The 20758-nt window shown below is 41.9% G+C and overlaps 1 protein-coding gene across 13 annotated transcripts in view; it reads right to left on the reverse strand.

Moving 5' to 3' along the window:
* Positions 1-10458: 10458 nt before the first annotated feature.
* The window catches only part of MORF4L1 (mortality factor 4 like 1), a 31532-nt gene continuing 21232 nt past the window's right edge, over positions 10459-20758 (reverse strand). For 11 of the 13 annotated variants that reach the window (XM_083184430.1, XM_083184426.1, XM_083184434.1 and 8 more), the window contains 9 exons: positions 18856-18942; positions 18632-18712; positions 18494-18519; positions 18321-18409; positions 17989-18090; positions 14266-14354; positions 13692-13864; positions 13518-13602; positions 10459-11853 (listed from right to left, as the gene is read on the reverse strand). In XM_083184430.1, coding sequence (XP_083040556.1) covers positions 11769-11853; positions 13518-13602; positions 13692-13864; positions 14266-14354; positions 17989-18090; positions 18321-18409; positions 18494-18519; positions 18632-18712; positions 18856-18942 — 817 coding nt within the window. In that variant the 3' untranslated portion in view covers positions 10459-11768. The remainder of the gene's footprint in view (positions 11854-13517; positions 13603-13691; positions 13865-14265; positions 14355-17988; positions 18091-18320; positions 18410-18493; positions 18520-18631; positions 18713-18855; positions 18943-20758) is intronic. The other 2 variants (XM_083184431.1, XM_083184429.1) reach the window with 1 other exon arrangement.

Here is a 20758-nt window from a genome sequence, read left to right on the forward strand (position 1 = left end):
AAGACGGATCCGATATGTAATGCCGGTGGTCGGAATCCCGACACGGGAATCCCGACCGCCGAAATCCCGACATGGGAGGGACGTGGAGCGCTCCCCCTTGCGGGCTCGCTGCGCTCGCCACGCAGCGGGCCCAGTGCCTCGCTACGCTCGGCACGCTATTTTATTCTCCCTCTATGGGTGTCGTGGACACCCACGGAGGGAGAAAGTTTCGGGATTTCGGCGGTCGGGATTCCAGTGTCGGGATTCCGACCGCCGGCAAATTGACTGCATCCCCTTAAGACTATGTGAAAACCTGCCGGTGTTATGGTCATCCATGGTTTGGAAATGTGGATCAAGGAAAGCTCCGCTCCCCTGGCTGCGAAGGCAGGGGCCATTAACGCAGCTAGGGGATGATCTCATGACGAGGAAGTCTAGGAAGGGGTTAATATCCCAAGTCTTGGTATATCTTGGGCATGGGGGTCTAGACAGTAAAATACCTTTGAGAATCCTAAGGTATAATTTGTTCTCTGTAAACCGCGAAATTAAAAGGGCCAGAGCTGAGCAGTAGGAGAGTATTGTTTGCGGAGGCTAGTCCCCTTTCAAATTTAGCGGCCAAGAAATCTAGGGCTAAATTGGATTCGGAATGGGTGCTTGATGATGCCTGTGCAGTACGCCAGGAGAGGAACTCCTTGATTATGGCCTGATTTCTGTATCTTATCCTGGGCCTAAGGCAGGCATTAATCAAGGCTGTGGAGGAGGCTGAAAGGTTTGGTACAGTTAGCAGCCTAGTAAGATCGCGATCCACATGCACTGTGGAAGCCGATCCTGAAGGTCTGGTGTCCCCTGGAAACATTCTTTGGACATTCCCAAGGGGATTTTGGGGCCCTTGCAAAGGAGATTGATTAACGGGAACCAGACTCTGGAGGGACAGACTGGGTATGCTAGGACTATTTGCAATACCCTATCCATTCTGATTTTGTAAAGAACTCGTAGTAACATGGCCAGGGGAGGAAAAGCGGAAGGTAATGATAGGTCTTTCAACAAGAAGGACATTTGCGTCCATGTGGAGAGATTCCTACGTCGAAATTCTGGACACAAAAGGTAGGTGTCACAAACCGGTCTACTTGGGGTGTCCCAAAGATCTCTATGATGGGAGAGAAATTTCTCCGGCCTGAGAGCTGCCTGACCCAGAGTGAGTTTGTTCCTTGACAAAGAGTCGGCAAGCTTGTTGAGCTCTCCCGAAACGTACATTGCGGACAGAAGGATGGACCGTTCTGTCGCCCAATTCCATATGTCTACTGCCTCGTGACATAAGATATGGGAGCGAGTTCCCCCCCATCTTGTTGATGTAGGAGACAGCAGTTGTTATCCAAACAGAGTTGTGTGTTTGATTGTGTAGGGATTATAGACCATTTCTCCCTCACTGCTTTCTCTTGGGCGAGTGCCCCCCATCCCGAAAGAGATGCGTCTGATGTAATCACCACATCTATTTTAAGGTTTAGGAGAGACCTGTGAGGAAGAGATGGCCCGCCACGGATCTCTTTCCGAGCAGCTGGTGGCAGAACTATCTTGTCTGTCCATGTTAGACCTTGTCGAAGGAGAGAGGACAGAAGGTTCTGGGATTGTCTGCATAGCACTGTAGCATTAATAAATCCTGGCTCCAGCGCTCTCATTTTCCCAATTATTCTCGCTAAGTCCCTCAGAGTTAGTTGGTGTGACAGGGCATGGGTCACATATGTCTGTAAGGCATTCCATTTGTCCTGTGGAGCTGCTATTGATAAAGAAAGGGAATCTATTAAGAATCCCAGGAAGATGATGGAGTGGGAAAACTTAGTCCTTGATGTAGTGCCAGAATAGTATCCCTCTGGACTATGAGTGCCTCCTGTGAGGGATGCAGTACAAATAGGTCGTCTACGTAAATAATACACCGGACCCCTGACTGTTTCAGGTGTATAATTACTGCTTTTATGAAGCGAGTCAAGGGGGCATTGGATAGGCCGAAGACCAGAACGGTCCATTGGTACAGGACTGTTTTCCACCAGAACCTCAGTAGCCGTCTGTGGTAGGGGTGGATTTGTATTGAGTGGAAGGCCTCTTTTAGGTCTATTTTGATACAATAGTCATCCCGGGCTAGTACAAATGGGACGTCTGGTAGACCCTCCATGCGAAAGGATAGCGGGCGTATATAGTAGGGAGGTTAGGCAACAAGGTGTGGTAGTTAGGCGATGGTATTAGCAGGGGGAATTAGGGTCAGATTGCACAGCTGGAAAGTTTTTTTTTTTTTTGGGGGGGGGGGTTCTTTATGCTTTAAAGTTGCAGTGCACTGCACCTTCGAGACAACTATAGCAGCTGTATATGCAAACAGTGATTTTTTTTTTTTCTGAATGGGTAGTGGGAAGTTAGGGATAAGGTTTTTCAGTGAACCAAGAATACCTAAGTTGGGGATAGGTCATACAGGGTAGGCTGTTATGGGGAAGGTTTGACTTAAGGGGTTGGGTTTCATTTTCTTTCTACTTTTATTTTGACGGCTACATATATTTGTGACATTGTTCTGATCCCTATATCTTAATTTGATATACCAATACAAGGAACTCTACCTTTACACTTATATAACAAACCAAGTTTACTCCTTGATATGTACTATTTTGAAATATGCTACTTGCCGATTCTCTTGATCTCGAATAGCTCCGTCGGGTGACAGACGGCACAGGTATAGATTGGAGGTATTTAGCAAATCCAGTGAGGGACTCAATATGTAATTTGTGCATTCTTATCTCCTTGTATTGTTGGGCCATAAACCTTCTTATGTGTGTCAGCCGATACAATCTCCTTTTGTCTTTAGGATTGTTTTAAATTTGATAAAAGAAAAGATTGCAGAAGAAAGAGGCAAATTATACTCACTGATCATTCCTTTTTCTTCCTAGAGATCCCATGGTAGCCATAACACTGGGATGTTTCCCTTCCCCCATAGATTAGACAGGAGTTTTTTGTCTAGGACCGCCCACCTTGGGTATAACAGCCTCCTCCTCCTTTACCTCAGTGTCTTTTGTATGTCTCCGTAATCCTGGAGAAAAAACACAGTAATAACACGGGAGGGCAATCAGTGGCTGCCATTGGATCTCTAGGAAGAAAAAGGAATTATCGGTGAGTATAATTCGCCTCTTTCTTCTACGATCCCCATGGCAGCCATAACACTGGGACATACCCAAGTAAACACACAGGAGGGAAATGCTGCATGAAAATATTTATTATAGCGAAGCCAGTCAAACGGCTCCTCTCAAGACATGATTCCCAAAGTGGGCAGTAGATACATTAAGTGCATAATGATTAGAGAAAGTATGAACCGAGGACCAGGTAGCGGCCTACAGATCTCTGTAATAGATGCCTTCGCCTTATTCGCCCATGATGTGGAAACTGCCCTCGTGGAGTGTGCATGGACGATAGGAGGCGCCACCTTGTTTTCTTTCTTGTAGGCAAATAGGATAACCTCTCTTATCCATCGCAAAATAGTTTGTTTTACTGGTGCTTCACCTTTCTTTATTCCTTCTGGAATCACGAACAAGTGCTTGGTAGATCTAAAGTTTTTGGTTCTTTCCAGGTATATATAGAGATGGCTCTAACAAGATCTAATTTGTGCCAAGTTTCTTCTTCTTCGTTTTGAGGAATTGGATAGAACTCAGGCAGGGTTATCTCCTGGTTGAGGTGAAAGTTTGAGATCACCTTTGGTAGAAACTCTGGGTGTGTCCTCAACACCACTTTATCAGGAAAGACAGTCAGATAGGGTTCTTCAATCCACAGGGCTTGTAATTCACTCACCCATCTGGCCAAAGTGACTGCCACTAGAAAAACCACCTTACAGGTAAGTAGTTTAAGTGAAATGTCCATAAGTGGTTCAAACGGATGTTTGGTTAAAGGTGCCCATACACTAGTAAGATTTATCTTCAGATCTGGCTGGTTGGAACACAAACATGGTTATGGATGAGTGACAGTTTGTCAGTTTTCCAGCATTTCCAAGCAAATGGTCAACTGTCATTTGCTCTCATCCATAACCATGTTTTTGTTCCAACCAGCCAGATCTGAAGATAAATCTGCGTGTGTATGGCCCCCTTAACACTGTAAGTAATAGGTTCAGATCCCATGGAGCCACAATAGATTTGATCGGTGGTCTAATTCTCTTCATGGCTCTGCCAAACCTTTTGACCATCTTCTCTTCGGCTAACGGTCTGTCCAGTAGAACGCTTAAAGCAGAGGTTTGTGCCTTGATTGTAGCGGTTGCCAATCCTAATAGGAATCCGTCAAACAGGAATTGTAACACTTTACCAGTGGAAGTCCTTGAAAAATCACCTGAGAACTGACCCCAGTTAATGAATCTGATCCATGGTCTGTAATATGCTAAGGAAGAGACATCCTTTTTTGGCCTTTAACATCATATCAGTGACTTGTGACGAAAGATTATGTTTACTTAATATTTGCAGCTCAATTTCCACGCCCTTAGACATAATGTCGCTGGGTCTGAATGTTGAACTGGACCTTGTTTCAGTAGATCCGGCCTGTTGGGCAACTCCCATGGCCCTGAAGATCTGCGAAGCGTACGCCGGCCAAACAGACGTCTTCTGAGCAGTGCCTTACTATTGTTGATTGTGTGAATGTTATATTAGTCCTTTTCAGGACTCTAATGTACCCCTGAGTAGAACCGTCCATAGCCCTACTCCAGCCGCCGCACGGTACTCAGCGGCACGGCGAGTGACGGCTAGTATCACCCATCATAGAATATAGTTGCATGCTTGACGGCGGCACCACCAAACTCATTTATTAGTGCCTCTGCACTGTAATGAAACAGATTGGAATTGCCGACATATACATGGCATAACATACGTATTATGAGGTAGCTTTTAACAAGAGCCTGTAACCAACACCCTGTTTGGCATACAATGATATAGGAAACTATCAACTCTGTTTGCCGACAAACCGCAGGACCCCAAACCACTCACACAAACTCCAATACAATTATAAAGCCACCTCTACTAATATACATAATTAATGAAAAATAAAAAGGAGTTATTAACAGGTGTTACGCATGATAAAAGATTGGCAACTGCTCGTAGACTCTGCACGTGCATTTTAATTGCACTGTACCCACTCGTGTTTATGTTATTCGTTATATTTCGCAGCTTTTAAATGTATAACCAATAAAAGGTATATTTTATGATTTTGCTTCTTTCTACTAATGGTACACCACCAATAGACAACCTTCTCCTTTACAAATATCCAGTCTGAACCTTTTGTCTGTGGTAGCACACCCCTAAGATATATAAACGTACATGTACAATATAAACGTACAAAATATTTAAGAAATAACACAACAGGGGGCCAATATATATCATATAACCAACTCAAACCTCCCTGTCTTGTACAACAGACCCCCACCCCTATTTTACCTTCGTAGAAGAGGTAGAAGGTACCATTGAAGCTTCCTCATATTCGACTGACATATTCGTATGACCTTTATGCAAGATGTCATCATGCCTAATAGTTGTACTGCCGTAATCAGTGTAACCTCCTTCGAGTATAGAACTGTCTCCATCATCCTTTGAATTCTTAGACATCTTTCTGGAGAGAGAGCAATATTGAAGTTTACCGTGTCTATTAGGACGCCCAGAAACTGAATGTTTTGACTTGGCGAAAGACAGCTCTTGACTTTGTTTATAACCCAACCATGAATCTGTAATGTTGATACTGTCAGATCTACACTTTGTAGGATTTCTTTCACCAAGTCTCCAGCTATTAATAGATCGTCCAGATACGGCCATATTAGGACCCCTAGTTTCCGCAGTTCCTCAATCAGAGTGACCAGAACCTTTGTGAAGACTCTTGGGAGACGTCCTTAGACCAAAAGGTAGGCATGTGAACTGAAAGTGTCTGTTCGCAACTGAGAATCTGAGGAATCTTCTGGGATTGACGTTTACTGGAACATGGTAGTAAGCGTCATTTAGGTCTATTGAAGCTAAGTACGCTCCTTTCTTTATTCCAGCCTCTATAGACGTTAAACTTTCCATCCTGAATTTTATCTTCTTTATGGTTTTGTTTAGGTCTCTTAGGTCCAGAATTGTTCTGTATTCCCCATTGGTCTTCTTCACTAGAAATAAGTTTGAATAAAACCCTCTTCTGTGATGTTGTCCTGGAAACTCTTCTATAGAGTTTATTTCTAGAAGTTGTTCTATTTTTAGTGACAATTCCATCCTTTCCTCCATCGTTCTTGGTATTCTGGATTTTAAGAACCGATCTTGTCTCGGGAACTTTGCAAATTCTATGGAGTAGCCGTTCTGGATGATGTTCAGAACCCATCTGTCCCCAATCGTCTTCATCCATACATCTGGGAATTTCAATAATCTTGCCCCTATCTCGTTTCTTTGAAGATAATCATAATCGTCCACAAAATGGTTGCCAAAAGGACTGCAGCTGCATCTTCCATGGTATAGTAGACCTAGACATGAGTTCCGCTACAGCTGCGCCCACTTTTGGTATTTTACACCATCCAATGAACGCTTCGTCCTTGTAAGGATACATCTTTTCCACTCTGTTACTAAGCGTAAACTTCTTGTCAACATTTGTCCATTCTTTGGCAATCATCTCTCTCACCACTTTATTCAATGGGAAGGTCCTTCCTCTCCTAGACCTATCTTCAAACAGTGGATCCTTTTCTACCGAGGTACCTGGGGCTTCCTGGTAGTTCATATAGCTTAATATATGTTTAACACATTTTCAACAATATCAAGATTGAAGGTCCTGTCATCCTCTTTCTCCTGACTCATCTGTGGAATCCTTTACTGGATCATCTATATCTGATGAACCTTCATCCTGACTAAACCCAGCATGAGATCTGGATCTGTTTGCTGTCTAAATTGTGTGAATTCATCTTTAGATACAAAATTCTGCTTCATCCATGACATCAGTTCCTTAAGTATTTTAGTATGATCAGGCTTTCTCTTTATTTCAGCCTACTTTATCTCAGTTTTCACATAATGATTTATTCTGACTAGAATAAAATACTTTGTAACATGACATGCAATTGGTCTCAATGTATTTATTCTTAGAATACATTATTTTCTTGTAGTGTGCCTACAGAAAGTACACCGGTATTGTAGAAAAGAGTATGAAAGTAACTTGAAAATAAAACAACTGAATGCCCAAAACCAAAGGGCTTACCTCACAGGGGCATTATCTAGCTTAGGGGGAGAAGGCACATCATCTCGACAGCAGCAAACTCCAGTACAGCAAGTGGTACAAGAAGTTGCGTTTAACCAGGTTTAAATAGGGCGCCATAACCCTTGATGACCTGCCAGGCTAATCAACAGGATGGCTGAGCGGAACAGAACTTGTTCCCCCTGTTTCCGGGGAACCGTTTTGGCTGTACATTAGTGACTGCTCTAGGCGGAAGTGAAACGCTGCCGCGTACTTCCGCCCTCACAGTCTTAAGCCCGCAGCGTGCAGTCGCGGCTTACAGCTCGGACTGCCGCGTCTCTCATACCGGCGGACACCTCTATGCCTTGCCCTCTGGACCACACACTATACGCCATGCTGTCCTTGGACTTTCCAGGCTGCTTCCAGTAAGTAGTACATCGCACCCTCTGACCGGTCCGTGTTCCACACACTTTTCTCTGTTATGAAGTAGTATACTTTAGTACGATCAGACACATGCATAGGGGTATAGATAACTCAAATCCCCCTAGCATCATCTTCTCCCCGGGGAGCCACCCCATATAATAAGAGGTAACCCTGTTTAAAATAAAAAAAATACTCCCTACTCTGTCCTCTCTAAACGGAGACAGGAAAAAAAAAAAAAAAAAGACACCGAGGTAAAGGAAGAGGAGGCTGTTATACCCAAGGTCGGCGGTCCTAGAGAAAAAAACTCCTGTCTAATCTATAGGGGAAGGGAAACATCATAGTGTTAGGCTGCCATGGGGAATGTATAAGAAAATAAAAGGATAGTTGTACTGGTTTTGGGTAATGCTGTGTACACACGGTACAATCCAGCATGATATTTTGACTATATAGTCAAAATCGCATGCAGATCGCACAGTTTTACCGTGTGATCCCGATGCGCTCTCCCATGACAGCACAAATCGAAACCCAGATAGACAGGGCAGCAATGACTATATAGTGCAAATCTTATGCAGATAGCAAGAATTGTATGTAAAAAGTACAGCGATAGCAAAGATTGTATAGCAGTTGAATCTTAAGTCAAATAGCAAGGGAATCTCACCGTGTGTACACACCATTAGTCTTGCTTTTGCCAAGTATTCCCTGCCTTGGTGTGTTTGGAATTGTGAAGGTATATTTTTATTTGTCACGGCGTTGAACTCTCCACTCCCTGCTGTCTAGATTACACCCCCCTGCTGGCCAGGACTGCACAGTGCTGGGGACATTGAGCTGCACATGGAAACATTTGGTGACAAATCCCAGAATGGTAGCAGAGGTAACTCCAATGCCAAAAAAAAAAAAACATGGAGACCAGGTTTCTTTTAGGCCCTTATTTTACAGCTAGGAATATAATTTAGAAAAAGGTGTCCCAGACCCAAAACCATTCATCGTTACATTTCTCCATTACATGGATAAAGTCCAGGTAATGGAAGTTTACTGGAAGTGTCAAAGTATCATATCAAGGGGACAAACTACTTTTGTTTCAAAATTTCTCCTACCAAGTTACAATGAAATGAGAAATGTTCCTGGCATACAAGTCGCTCTTTGATGCCGGAATCCGGTTTACTCCTTTCTACCCTGCTAAACTCCAGATACTCCATGAAGGCAAAACAATCGTTCTTTGATTTGGGGATACTGACAAAGACATTTGTGGATTCACTTTCTGGGAAAGCTACTACCTAATTTGACTCTGGTCTGATCCGTCATATGACCCACAAGGTATTATGCCTATTGCTTGACTCTTGCTATGTTATTATTTGACATTGGAATTCTCTATGTCTTTGCATTCTGAGGGCATTGTTCTTTGATTTTACTTTTTTTTCTACCTGTTCTCAGGGAATGGTTCTTCTGCCTCATTCTTAGTTTTCACCCTTCTCTTCAGCCTTCCTTAATTTTGGATTCTGTGTACTGGTTATTATTGGCCTCACGCATAGGCCTTTTGTCTATGATAGAACTACATTATTTTGGCATAAGCAGTTTTTAATTATTGTATATTTACTTGAATTTAGAAGTCACACGTATCATCAAATCTACCCTACTAGCTAGGATATCTGGCTAGTCAGCTTTTCTGCAAAGCAGGGTATTTTCTGAACATTTAGATCCCACCTCTAAACCTATTTTTTTCTAGGGAACATTAAATTCCTCACATGGAATGCAGAAAATGTAAACACTCTGCTCAAGCAGAGAAAGGTTTAGCAACACTTAAAATTGGCTGAAACCAGTCATGGTTGTTCTTCAAGAAACGGATTGGAAGGTGGGAAAAAAAATAACACTCTGCAAGATACTTTTCTGAATGAATGAATGAATCAGCCTAATTTACATCTAAACAAAGATTGATGGTCCTTTTCCATAGGTTACTTTGTTATACCATTGTAGGACAAGCTGGGTGACCCCGACTGGTTTTACTCGCATCCACATCTACTAGGGATTATTGGCTTCTTCCTGCAAGTCTAAAGAGGTATACATACGGTGCGATTTACATTCTATTCAATCCCAATTGGATTCCAATCAAATCGCACGGTGCTGTGTACACATTCGGTTTAGCCTATATAGTCTTGCCTGCGCACTTTTCCATTTGATTTTGATGCGACAGGGCCGAGTATTGGGATCAAATCAAAAGTTTGATTTCGCTTATATAAAACAAAAATATAGACTACATTGAACTGGGTGTGCACTCTATAAAAAAGGTTATTCATTTCTGAGGCCATGCTCCAACATGGCTCACACTATCCCTCCATATAAATCTTCCCACTTATAACTGGCGACTCCCCTCTTATTTGATTCTTATGCTTTTAAGCAATATTTGGAACAGTTTTCAATTATGTATATGATAATATTCAGCACATAGATTATATCAGCTTTTTCTGGCAAACGTCAATACCAATACATAACAGTAAAATACATGTTCCCAGATTACCCATGTGTACATGGGGACTCTCCCAGGGCCAGGAATGGGCTGTAGTCAGGGGGACAATTGCAGGCTGCATGCATAATACCTGCTCTTCAGGAAAGCCTACAAGAAATAAAACATGCACCTGCGCTAAATGTTTATACCAGTCCATCAGGCACTTAAGAAAACAAATATAGCTGGAGGATATGGTACAGTTTAAGGAGAGGAAAGAGTGAGTGAGTGAGTGAGTGAGTGAGTGAGTGAGTGTGTGTGTGTGTGTGTGTGTGTGTGTGTGTGTGTGTGTGTGTGTGTGTGTGTGGTGTTTGAAATAGTTTGCCCTATAGAATGTACGTATCCAATCAAAACAAAGGTAGTCACCGAACACTCACTATGGCATAACAGACCCTTTATTTTATAGAACCTCTTTTGTACACTGTATTTTTAAAGCAATACATAAAACCACCATGCATTAAAAAAACACATTTGAACATTGTTAACCATGGTGTAAAAACACGAAGCACAGCAAAATACTAGCTGGCATTTGTGACGATAGGGAGAATTAAGCAAACCCCATGGAATGACGAGCCACTAGGAAAACCAATAAAAAAATTGACAAATTCTCCCTATCGCAAACATATAATCAGCACAGACACAAAGTGCTTGTGGTCATTTTAGACCTTTAGCAACAGCTTACAATGAACACTGCTGAAATGTCTGCTGCTTAATAGACGAGGAAGCAGCATGCAACTGCACGAAGGCAAATAATTTAAGTCCAACCTTGTGCTGCAGAAAGAGCTTTTCGAAGAAACAAATGTTACGGAATTTGGGCACCTACTACAGGACAAGCAATTGTTAGGCAATAGATTACACCTGGAGAAGATGAATGGGACATACTGGTAGCCACCTCCACTTGAAGTAGACAAGTCATTTTGAAAGTTACACTGCCTGCAACATTTCAACTTCTTCCTAAATATTTTGAGTGTCGCTCAGCAGCAATTTCTGATCCCTCAGTTCAAAAAGGTTTATAGAACTGAATTTGGTTGTAGCAAAACACTTGATACCGTTAACGTTTTGTCTCTTCATCCTAAATATGGATCTAAAATTTGGGCTGCAAAGACAATGCATCTGAAGGGGAAAAAATTGTGCAGTCGTGTACACGGCATATACAAATGACTGCATTGGGAGATTACAGGTATCTGGAAAAAGTCTTAATAAAGTAGATGCATCAAAGTGGTAGAGTTATTGGGCAGAGTAATCCTCAATGACGCAGGGTACTCCCAGGAAACCTTTGTCCGCGTCAGCATAAGAGAATCTGGATGTATTCTGGAAGAGTTAGTCCAGTGATAGGGCAGGCTAGTACGTACAATATGCACAAATATGAACAAGGCTGAAAACCATACAATCACCACGAAGCAGTGGAAACCAGGCTCATTTCAGTGTAGCAACAATTTCCAGCCACACACAGTCCACGAGTAAAGGAGGTAAGACACCACTGGTCAAAGTTCAGATGTCCCCAACAGTTGCTGGTTTGCCAGCATGGTCTTCAGTCTGTCTTTAAAAAAACTGACAAGATCACCCAATAGGATGAAGCACACATTCTAATCCAGTCACTTGCACCATGTTACACTCTAGAATGATCTGGTAAGGAAGTCTTGGACACTCGCTGCCCCATCCTGAATAGAGAATGCCAGTGTTGAGACTATACAGCCTTTCTGTGATATTCAGGGGGTGCAACTTCATAGTCACTGGCACTAAACAGTGTTGTGGAATTTTTGGCCAAATATCTAAAAAAAGATTCAAAAGACACAAGGAAATAAATTAATGATGCTGAAAATCACAAATGCCAATCTTTGTCAAAATCCTTAATTGTTCCTGTAGAACTCTAAAACAAGTCCAAGCCTCATCAGTAACTTACATAACAAAACAAACCCTTGCCAGTAGTTTTACCTATATTTAAAAAGCATTGTACACTTCTTTAGTCTGAACCCACTGACTTATCTACGTTAGAGATTAACTGTTATTCCTTCATCTGTTTAACCCAGTGGTTCCCAAACTGGGTGCCGCGAGACCCTTATATGTGGGTAATTAGAACCACAGCAATGTCTATCACTACATAACTGAATAAGGTTGAGAGGCAAGCCCAATTTACTGAATTTTACTTTTTTTTTTATTTAGCAATAAGAAACTTTCAGACTAGGGGGTTCCTTGAAAAAATACTCTAGGGTGCCGTTACTTCATTTGGAAACCACTGGTTTAACCCCTTTCACAAAAACTAAAGATTTTTTACCATTTACGTGTGACTGAAAGTCAGCACTTCTGAATTTTTGACTAGTTTTAAGATTTCACTATAACGTTAGGCAAGAGGTTCCCAAACATGGCCTTCAAGGCATGCTAACGGTACATGATATTCATAGCGGAGTATAGATTCAATCGAATTGATTGAGGTACTCAATAAGTCACCTGTGCCCAAGCTTGGTTACCCTTTAAACCTGAACCATTAGGGCACCCTGCATTTGTGAACCTCTTGAATAAGGGGGGGTGGGGGAAGGATTCTCCACAGATATATTAGGCAATCAACATGGGATACGGTCAGATGGTCGACAGTCATTAGGTCAACATGGTCTAGGTCGACAGTCAAAAGGTCGACATGGGGTTTTCAACAGTTTTTTGAGCCGACAGGCAGTATTTCATGCCCTACCATCCACTAGGGTGTGGTGGGAGAATAAAATAGTGTGCCGAACACAGCGAGGCACCGTGCCCGAAGCATGGCGAGTGAAGAGAGCCATGCGAGGGGACACGGTGAAGAGAGCCATGCGAGGGGACACGGTGCGCTTAATCCGGTGTTCATGTCGACAGTCGGGTCAAATTATTATTATTATTATTATTTTTTTTTTTTTTTAAACCCCATGTTAACCATTTGACCGTTAAACTAGACCTTGTCCCATGTCGACCATATGATCCATACCCAGTCAACATAACCATACATAAAACATTCCCGAACATGGTCCTCATGGCACCCCACCAGTCCAGGTTTTAAGTATATCCCTGGCACAGATGGTTAAATCAAACCGACTGAGGTTCTAATTAAGTCACCTGTGGCCAAGCATGGCTACTTAAAACCTGGATTTTTTGGGTGTCTTGAGGACAGTGTTTGGGAACCTTTGAGCTAAACCTTACAAAACATGATCCCTTAAGGCAGCATGACAATCCAGAGATCTTAGCATAGATTGTTCAATCAAATAGACTAAAAGAAGTTACGTTGCCTGTGGTCAAGCATGAATAAACTTAAAACCTAAACTGTTATGGTGGCATCAGGACCGCATTTGGGAACCTCTGACTTTAGTACAGCATGGAATCTGGGACAAACTAGTAAAGTCTTAGCACTCAAAATACATTAACCACCACAGATTAGGTCTTTCTGGTATGTGAAAGTCAACATAGTACTCACTTCAGGAAGTCATGCAGGTAGTTCAAAAGTAGGGCCAGACTTTTCTCATCCAAGGGGGTGTAGGACAGCATGGCTCCAATGCGAACTAAACAGACGAGAGCAACAATATGACCACCACTTTAAAGTACAACTCACAGGACAGATGTTGTAGAAAGGCAATATGTAAAAACTTACCAAAGAGACGCAGTAAGTGGGGTGCACCATAAACCTGTGACATGGGGGCATCAGGGTGGTCTGCCAGGATATCTGCATATTGAGGGCGTTCAAATTTATACAGCAGCTGCGTGCCCAGCATAACATTGAAGTACTCCTTAACACCAGCAACAACTTCATTCACCGCATATTCCCTGCAAGACAACCAGAAGTCACAAAACATGCACAAGGTGAAAACACATTTTACAGTTCCCTAAACACAAGTGGTCAAATAAAGTCTTTGCTGTAACTACATAACCACTAAATTGCCATGTATCTGCCTCAGATAGTATTTATTTAAACCTGGAGAAATGCATGCTACGTCACTTCCAAGTCGTTTGAACTTCCAAGGTATTGAAGACTCAGATTCCAACCACTGGGAACTGTCCAGGTTAGTCAGTTGAAGAGGTGGTTGACAGCATAACATTTTGGCTAGTTCATTAACTCTACACTACAAAACCGACCCAATGTTAATATGATTGTTACACCTGGAGAAGCATAAAATGTATACATATTACATGGCTATAATATACAGTAGCTAAGAAAACACACTTACTTGTTGTCTGTGTTTCCCCGGGATTTTTTGTATGTAGCATATTCTTCCAGGATAGTCTCCACAGTCTTTTTGGCAGGAAGATTAAAAAGCTGGAATAGAAATAAAATGTCCAATTAAGCTCATGCACTTTTGTACTAAGGGAAGCCCTCCTCTAAGAAAATATGATAGTCTGTTTAGAACATGTACACATGCGCTGTACACATGGGACTACTGGAGCAGTGTGCTGGGCGATCTAGTTATGCACAGATAGCACTTCACCAGTGATGTGTGCTGAGCGATCTGCCGAGGGGGTAGACAAACTGTGGAAGCAAGTTTACAGGAACCATGTTTGTATTCCCTCTAGGGATGTTGGCATCCATATTCTGACCACCAGGATCCCATATGCCTGTCATCTGTAAGTATTCCGTTTAAATCTGCCACAACACTGCCGGCGAGGTTTCAAAATGGGAGGCATGGAAATTGGAAATGACCTAGGACACAAACCATACTTCGCTCTGATGTTAGCAGTTGACTGGCATGCAAAGAAGGCATCTTTTAGAATCATCTTTTTGCTTTACTTAAGCCTGCTAAATTGGTCTCCAATGTTTCTATGACAATGGCTTTATTAGAGCAAATATGATTAGTTCCTTTTGAGCCAATACCCTCTTCCCGGAACAGAGGTGAGTAGACCGCTCTTCCTTTCTGCAGGAGTACAGGCGTTACTGCAGGTAAATGGATTACTGTTCTTACGGTCTTTTAGAGCAATGACCTGTACTATCGTCATTGGATCTTACTTCACAAACCAGTTCATCCGAGCTGAACAAAGAAATTGCATCTTTCTGTGGCTCAAGACTATCCCCTACTGTCATTATTGGGAGGGAACAGATGTAGTCAACATTTTGAATTTGATCTCCTACAGGTCTTGCACACCGGTCTGGTCATACAAGGATTTGCAATGGTATTGTTGACACTCCCTAAACTATGGTCTTGAAGTTGGCACAGGATATCTGGTCCATTTATCTTTTATGGTGTGTACGCACGGGGCGATATGCGGCGCTATGCAATCAGATCGCATCAGGACTCGCATAGCACATCATGCATGGAGGGGCACAATTTAGACTATATAGTGCAGATCTGCACTATATAGTCTTGCCTGCCGATTTGCGCTCACACAGGAGCGCGCATCTGCAGCGCATCGGGTTCGCAAGCCCTAAAAATGCATGCGATATGGCTTCCGATGTTCACTACATCGGCAGCAATATCTTACCGTGTGTACACACCATAAGTCGTCTTTCAGTCAATTTTGTATCATATCCTGTTACCAAAAATGTATCTTTATAGAGTAATGTGGCTAATCTATTATTGGAATGTTAATCTGTGGACCAGAATTGCAGATACATTGTTCTTCTTTCCCCAATGCAGTCAGATATTGCAAAAACACATCAAGAGTAGCCTCAAATATTCCACAGCTTGTTGCATTTCTAAATTTCTTAGTAAGAACCATTTTAAAGATCTCTTCTGAATCAGGGTGAATAAACTCCGCAATCCTGAAGCACAAAAAAAGTGAACCTTCTGCCTAATCTGATTTTAATAAAAAAAAGCTTTACAGGTATGTAGTTTTAATAGGTTGTCCATCCTCTTAGCCATTGTATCTTTGCATGAAGGTACACGTAGTGGAATGGATGTGCTACACTACAATATCACAACTGCAGTCTTTAATCATTTTGTTCAGAGACTGCTTTATAAGTTTCATATAGATAAATATTCAACATACTTTCTGCCAGTTCTATAATGTTCTCAGCCTCATGAATGTCAGCAGATTCTAAAGAGGGAAATATTTCAAGTTTCCTCCTATACCACACTGATGAAGCCGCACAACACAGATCGAGGTTCGTCTGGGAGCTGGATCTTTTTAGACCCCTGTAGAGCTAAGAATTCCTTCCTTTGAAACAAATGACCTTTCCTTCCATTCCATAAGCTCTTGATGCTGTCTAGAATAGCAGCAGGCTCTTGTTTGTTTTTTTGCAGAAAACTACATCATGATATCCAGCAAAAGATTTTCCAGTGTATATACGTCTTGTTGTTAAAATCTTCTTTGGTATATTTTTAGGTCACTTAAGTACAGGCACACCGTACATGAATACATGACAGAATTTGGGTGCTCATCAGCTGCAGGGGAAGGACGAAAAACAGGGAAAGAGGCTTTGCTTATATTGGAAACAAGACTCTGCATAATCAGAGTGCCAAAGCCAGGCCCTTTGTGGTATATTGCACTACATTTAAACGCCCTTTTTACCTCAAACACCACTGATGAGCATGACGGGGACTGCAACTCCCAGTTATTGCTATCTTTCGTGGAGCAGCAAGATTTCTTACCACACTGTTATATAGGCTTTCAGCCCACAAAGCCATATAATAGGGATGCAGTCAAAATCCCGAATGGGTCAAGATACCGAATGGGTCAAAATACCGATATTTTAAACCCAGACAGGGTCAAAATCCCGACATTAAAATCCCGACATATAGAATGTACAAGTGAAACAGTCTATATGCCTTTCGGTCGACAGCTGCGAGGTCGACATGGTTTTTTCACTGTTTTTTGAACCGACATGTGCCGACAGGCAGTATTTCATGCCCTACCATCCACTACGGCGTGGTGGGAGAATAAAATAGTGTGCAGAGCGCAGCGAGGCACCGTGCCCGAAGCATCGCGAGCGATGCGAGGGGCTGCGGTTCACTTGCAACTGTGTCCATATTGACTGTCGACATTCGGCTCAAAAAAACAGTGAAAAAAATCCATGTCGACCTCGCACCTGTCGACCAAAAGGCATGTACACTGTTTCACCTGTACATTCTATATGTCGGGATTTCATACCGAATCCATATAATAACGGAATGATTGTTTCCAATTACACTTGCATGCTAACCTCCACCACTGCCTGCACCACAAAGGGGTAAAAAGGAGGAACAGGTGGGCGGTTATCCCATATAAGGGAGGCTGTTACTACTAACCCATAGTAAGTTATGACATGGCATCATGGTGAAAACAGGTTTACTCTCTGCATTCTACAGACATTTTTTTTTAGGTTTTGGGTTGTGTCGTCCCTTAGAGAGATGTCTAGGGAGGACATCCTAGTTTATTTTTCACAAGCTGATCTAATCTCAGTCCTTCGTACACATTAGTATATAGGTAAAACACAACTGTCCCCCAACATTAGCTATTTATGCTAAAAAATAACGAAGAGCAGAATGATCATTCATTGGTTTCACAACTACTAGAACTCTAAAGCAGCCCATACACGCTGCTTTGTGGGCGTGCTTTCCTAGCACGGATCACATTGCATTGCATGTGCATCCGTTGTGCATGCAATGCGATGCAATGTGATGAAACCGAAGTACAAAAAGTATGTGCAAGCACATACTTTTTGTACTTCGGTTTCATCACATTGCATCGCATGCACAACGGATGCACATGCAATGCAATGCAATCCGTGCTAGTACAGCACGAAAAGCACGCCCACAAAGCAGCGTGTATGGGCTGCTTAAAGCCTGCAGGTCTGGGCTTTACTCCCTGAAGCCATATACTCTGCAACACCCATCGCCAGACAGCTTGTAGGTTGCACAACTATAAAAGTATTTGTAGCTTGTGTGTGTGACATACTAAAGTTGTAAGCTTTCAGCATGTTTAACAGGAAATCCACACGAGGCTTCAAGTAAAGTCCTGAATGGCTCGGAATACTGTACCTGTTTCTGTCGTGTGATGAGATCCCAGTCATCCACAAGCCAGGGTTTCAATTCCTCAGGAATCTTTACTTTAACTTCAACTCTGTTCATAAAAGTCTCCTCCTAGGGACAAAAACAAAGTCTTTCACATATTCTTCATAGCATAGGTGTTCTAATATGAGCCAACATGGATCTGCAGTGTAGATGTGCCATTCAGATGTCTTTGGTCACTGCACAGCACCGAATAGAAGCAGTCTGTAGAAGCTATAGGGCAACGCCCAGCTAGTCCGCTTGTTCCAGCCTACATCAGACCATGCTACACATGATGAAGGCTTGTCAGAATAGGTACTTACACTCTCTACGGTGGGATCCACGCGTGCCCGTTTCTTGCGCGGTGGCTGGGGGACATCGCTGGTACTGCTGCCTTCGCCGCTCCCTGGAGCTGTAAAGAAACACTGATTACCCAAAAGAAAAATCACAAAAACTAATGACCAAAGAAATCCCCGAAAAGCCACAAAGAACCTACCTTTCTGCTTATTTTTTTTTGTTTTCCTAGGACAAAAAGAAAATATAATTTTTAATATACACCATTTACTAACACACTAAACGTGAAGCCGCATCAATAGTTTAATTCTAAACATAGAATAAGAGACCGTTTACTTACACTTCTACATTCTTCTGTTGAAGTGCAGCCGTCTTCTTTCCTGGAGGGGCCGCTCTCATCTTTCCCTCTGCATACTGATCCCTGCATTATAGTGCATAGGTTAGCCCCAAAAGGTCACCTGTTAGACAGGGTTTCCAGAGTCTTAACTTCTTCCCATAAACCCCCCACTGTCTTACACACTACCCATGACCCTAACTGTATATTTATGCCAAGACCACACTTACTGATTGGCTTTCTGAAGTTCTTTTTGTTTCTGCAGGTTAGTGTCCACGTATTTGAGTACTCTACTCTCTGGTACCCACTCATCCCAGCTGCAAAAAAATGAAAAATGAAAAGAAAAAGAGAAAAAAAAAAAAACGAAAAAAAAAAAACACACCATCACCATAGAGTCTTAAGCAGAACAGCACATTAAGTATTAAATAGAAAGAGGTGTTTCCCGTCTTCTGATAAGTTACTTTCCTTTTGAAACTTGCACTGAATACAGGGATTTAAGTTTTAAAATTTCCCACTGGATTTTATTTTCACTAAAACCTTTACTATAAGGCAGATCTGTGCACGTTACTTCTTGATACAAATGTCTAACGTTGTGCATTATGTTAGTCTACCCAGAGCACACTCATATTTTATAAAATAACTGCCCGAGACACAGAAGCCCCTGTAAATTACAAAAACACAGGCATCTAAATCAAAGTAAAGCTGGCCATAAAGCTAAAGATGTATTGACCGATCTGGCTGGTTGGAACAAAAATCTGGTAACTTATGGGAGCAAATGACAGTTTGTTTCGAAATGATGGAAAACAGACAAAAATGGTCCGATATTATCAGATTTTTGTTTCAACAAGCCCGATTGGACATTAAATGTTCAGATGTATGGCCAGCTTAAAAGTTTTTGTTCAGAACATGGGATCCCCTCTTCAGTTGTTAAACATTGTTCTGTTTGATACCTACCTAACATGGTTATAAATAAACCAATTGCTTCATAGACTCCATCAAATCTCAACATAACACATTTTGGGATAACCCTATGTTTAATCCTGGTTTGGAGAACATTGGGTTTCTGGCATGGAGGGTGAGGGGCATTGTCGCAATCAGATGTGTCTGACCAGGGTAATCCTATGTAATCATTTCAAGAACTGAAATCGAAAGTCTTTGTTACCAATAGGGAGTTTATGTTCTTACAAATAGGCCACTTTCTACAATCATACTTGCCTCCTATGTATAGGGATTCCAATAAAAGTATGCTATGTTCTTTATTAAAAGGTCACTAATACCAGGAATTAAGACATTTATATCTATATTTACTTCCAGCAAAGGTAGAGATTTTATGGGTAGCCATATTAAGAATTGGTCTACAGAGATACGTATTTGACAACATGTAGTACAAGGGGAATTGGGAAGCTGCTTAAACTGTAAAGTTTCCCCACCCACAATATTTGTGAATGTAGTAAAAAAATTAACGTCGTTTTTTTTTTTATGAAACACCCCATAGCTATGTTATTCCGGGCCAGCATAACTAATTGCAACCTGTGGCCGGTGAAGAGAGCCTGCAAGTGAATACATTTTAATGAGTTTAGATATGTTAACGCAAAGGGGACGGTGGGTCAGATTTATTATGCTCTGTAAAGTGATAGTCTGGTTTTTATCACCGGCCAATCAGCTCCTAACTGTGACGTTACAGGCTTGGTTCAAAAAATGACAGGTAGGAGTTGATTGGCCGGTGATAAGAGACACTATAAACTTCACCAAGCTTAATAAACCTACCCTTATGTTCTGAACCCAAACTTAGAAATGCTGAACCTTAGAGGCCGCTAGAAATCAGATCTATATGATAAATGCAAATGTAATACTCCATAAAGCAAAGGACATACCCAGTTCTTCATTAATACAGTTCTTCATTAATACACTATAAAATACTGAAGTCTATAACGGACTTCATCCGAGGAAAAACATTTTATACTGTGTTAAAGGCTTTGTTGAGTATATCATTCATTAATACAGCAACGTGTGTGCATGTCTCTGCAAGACAACTTAAGCAAGTGAAAATTAATGTTAAATGCATAGCTGCAATGTTAGACCACCAATTAGGAGACCACAACCCACCAATAAATTAAATATACAGGTCGAGTA

This window comes from Crinia signifera, chromosome 4, assembly GCF_055691185.1.
Source record: "Crinia signifera chromosome 4, ASM5569118v1, whole genome shotgun sequence".
Classification (NCBI taxonomy): Eukaryota; Metazoa; Chordata; class Amphibia; order Anura; family Myobatrachidae; genus Crinia; species Crinia signifera.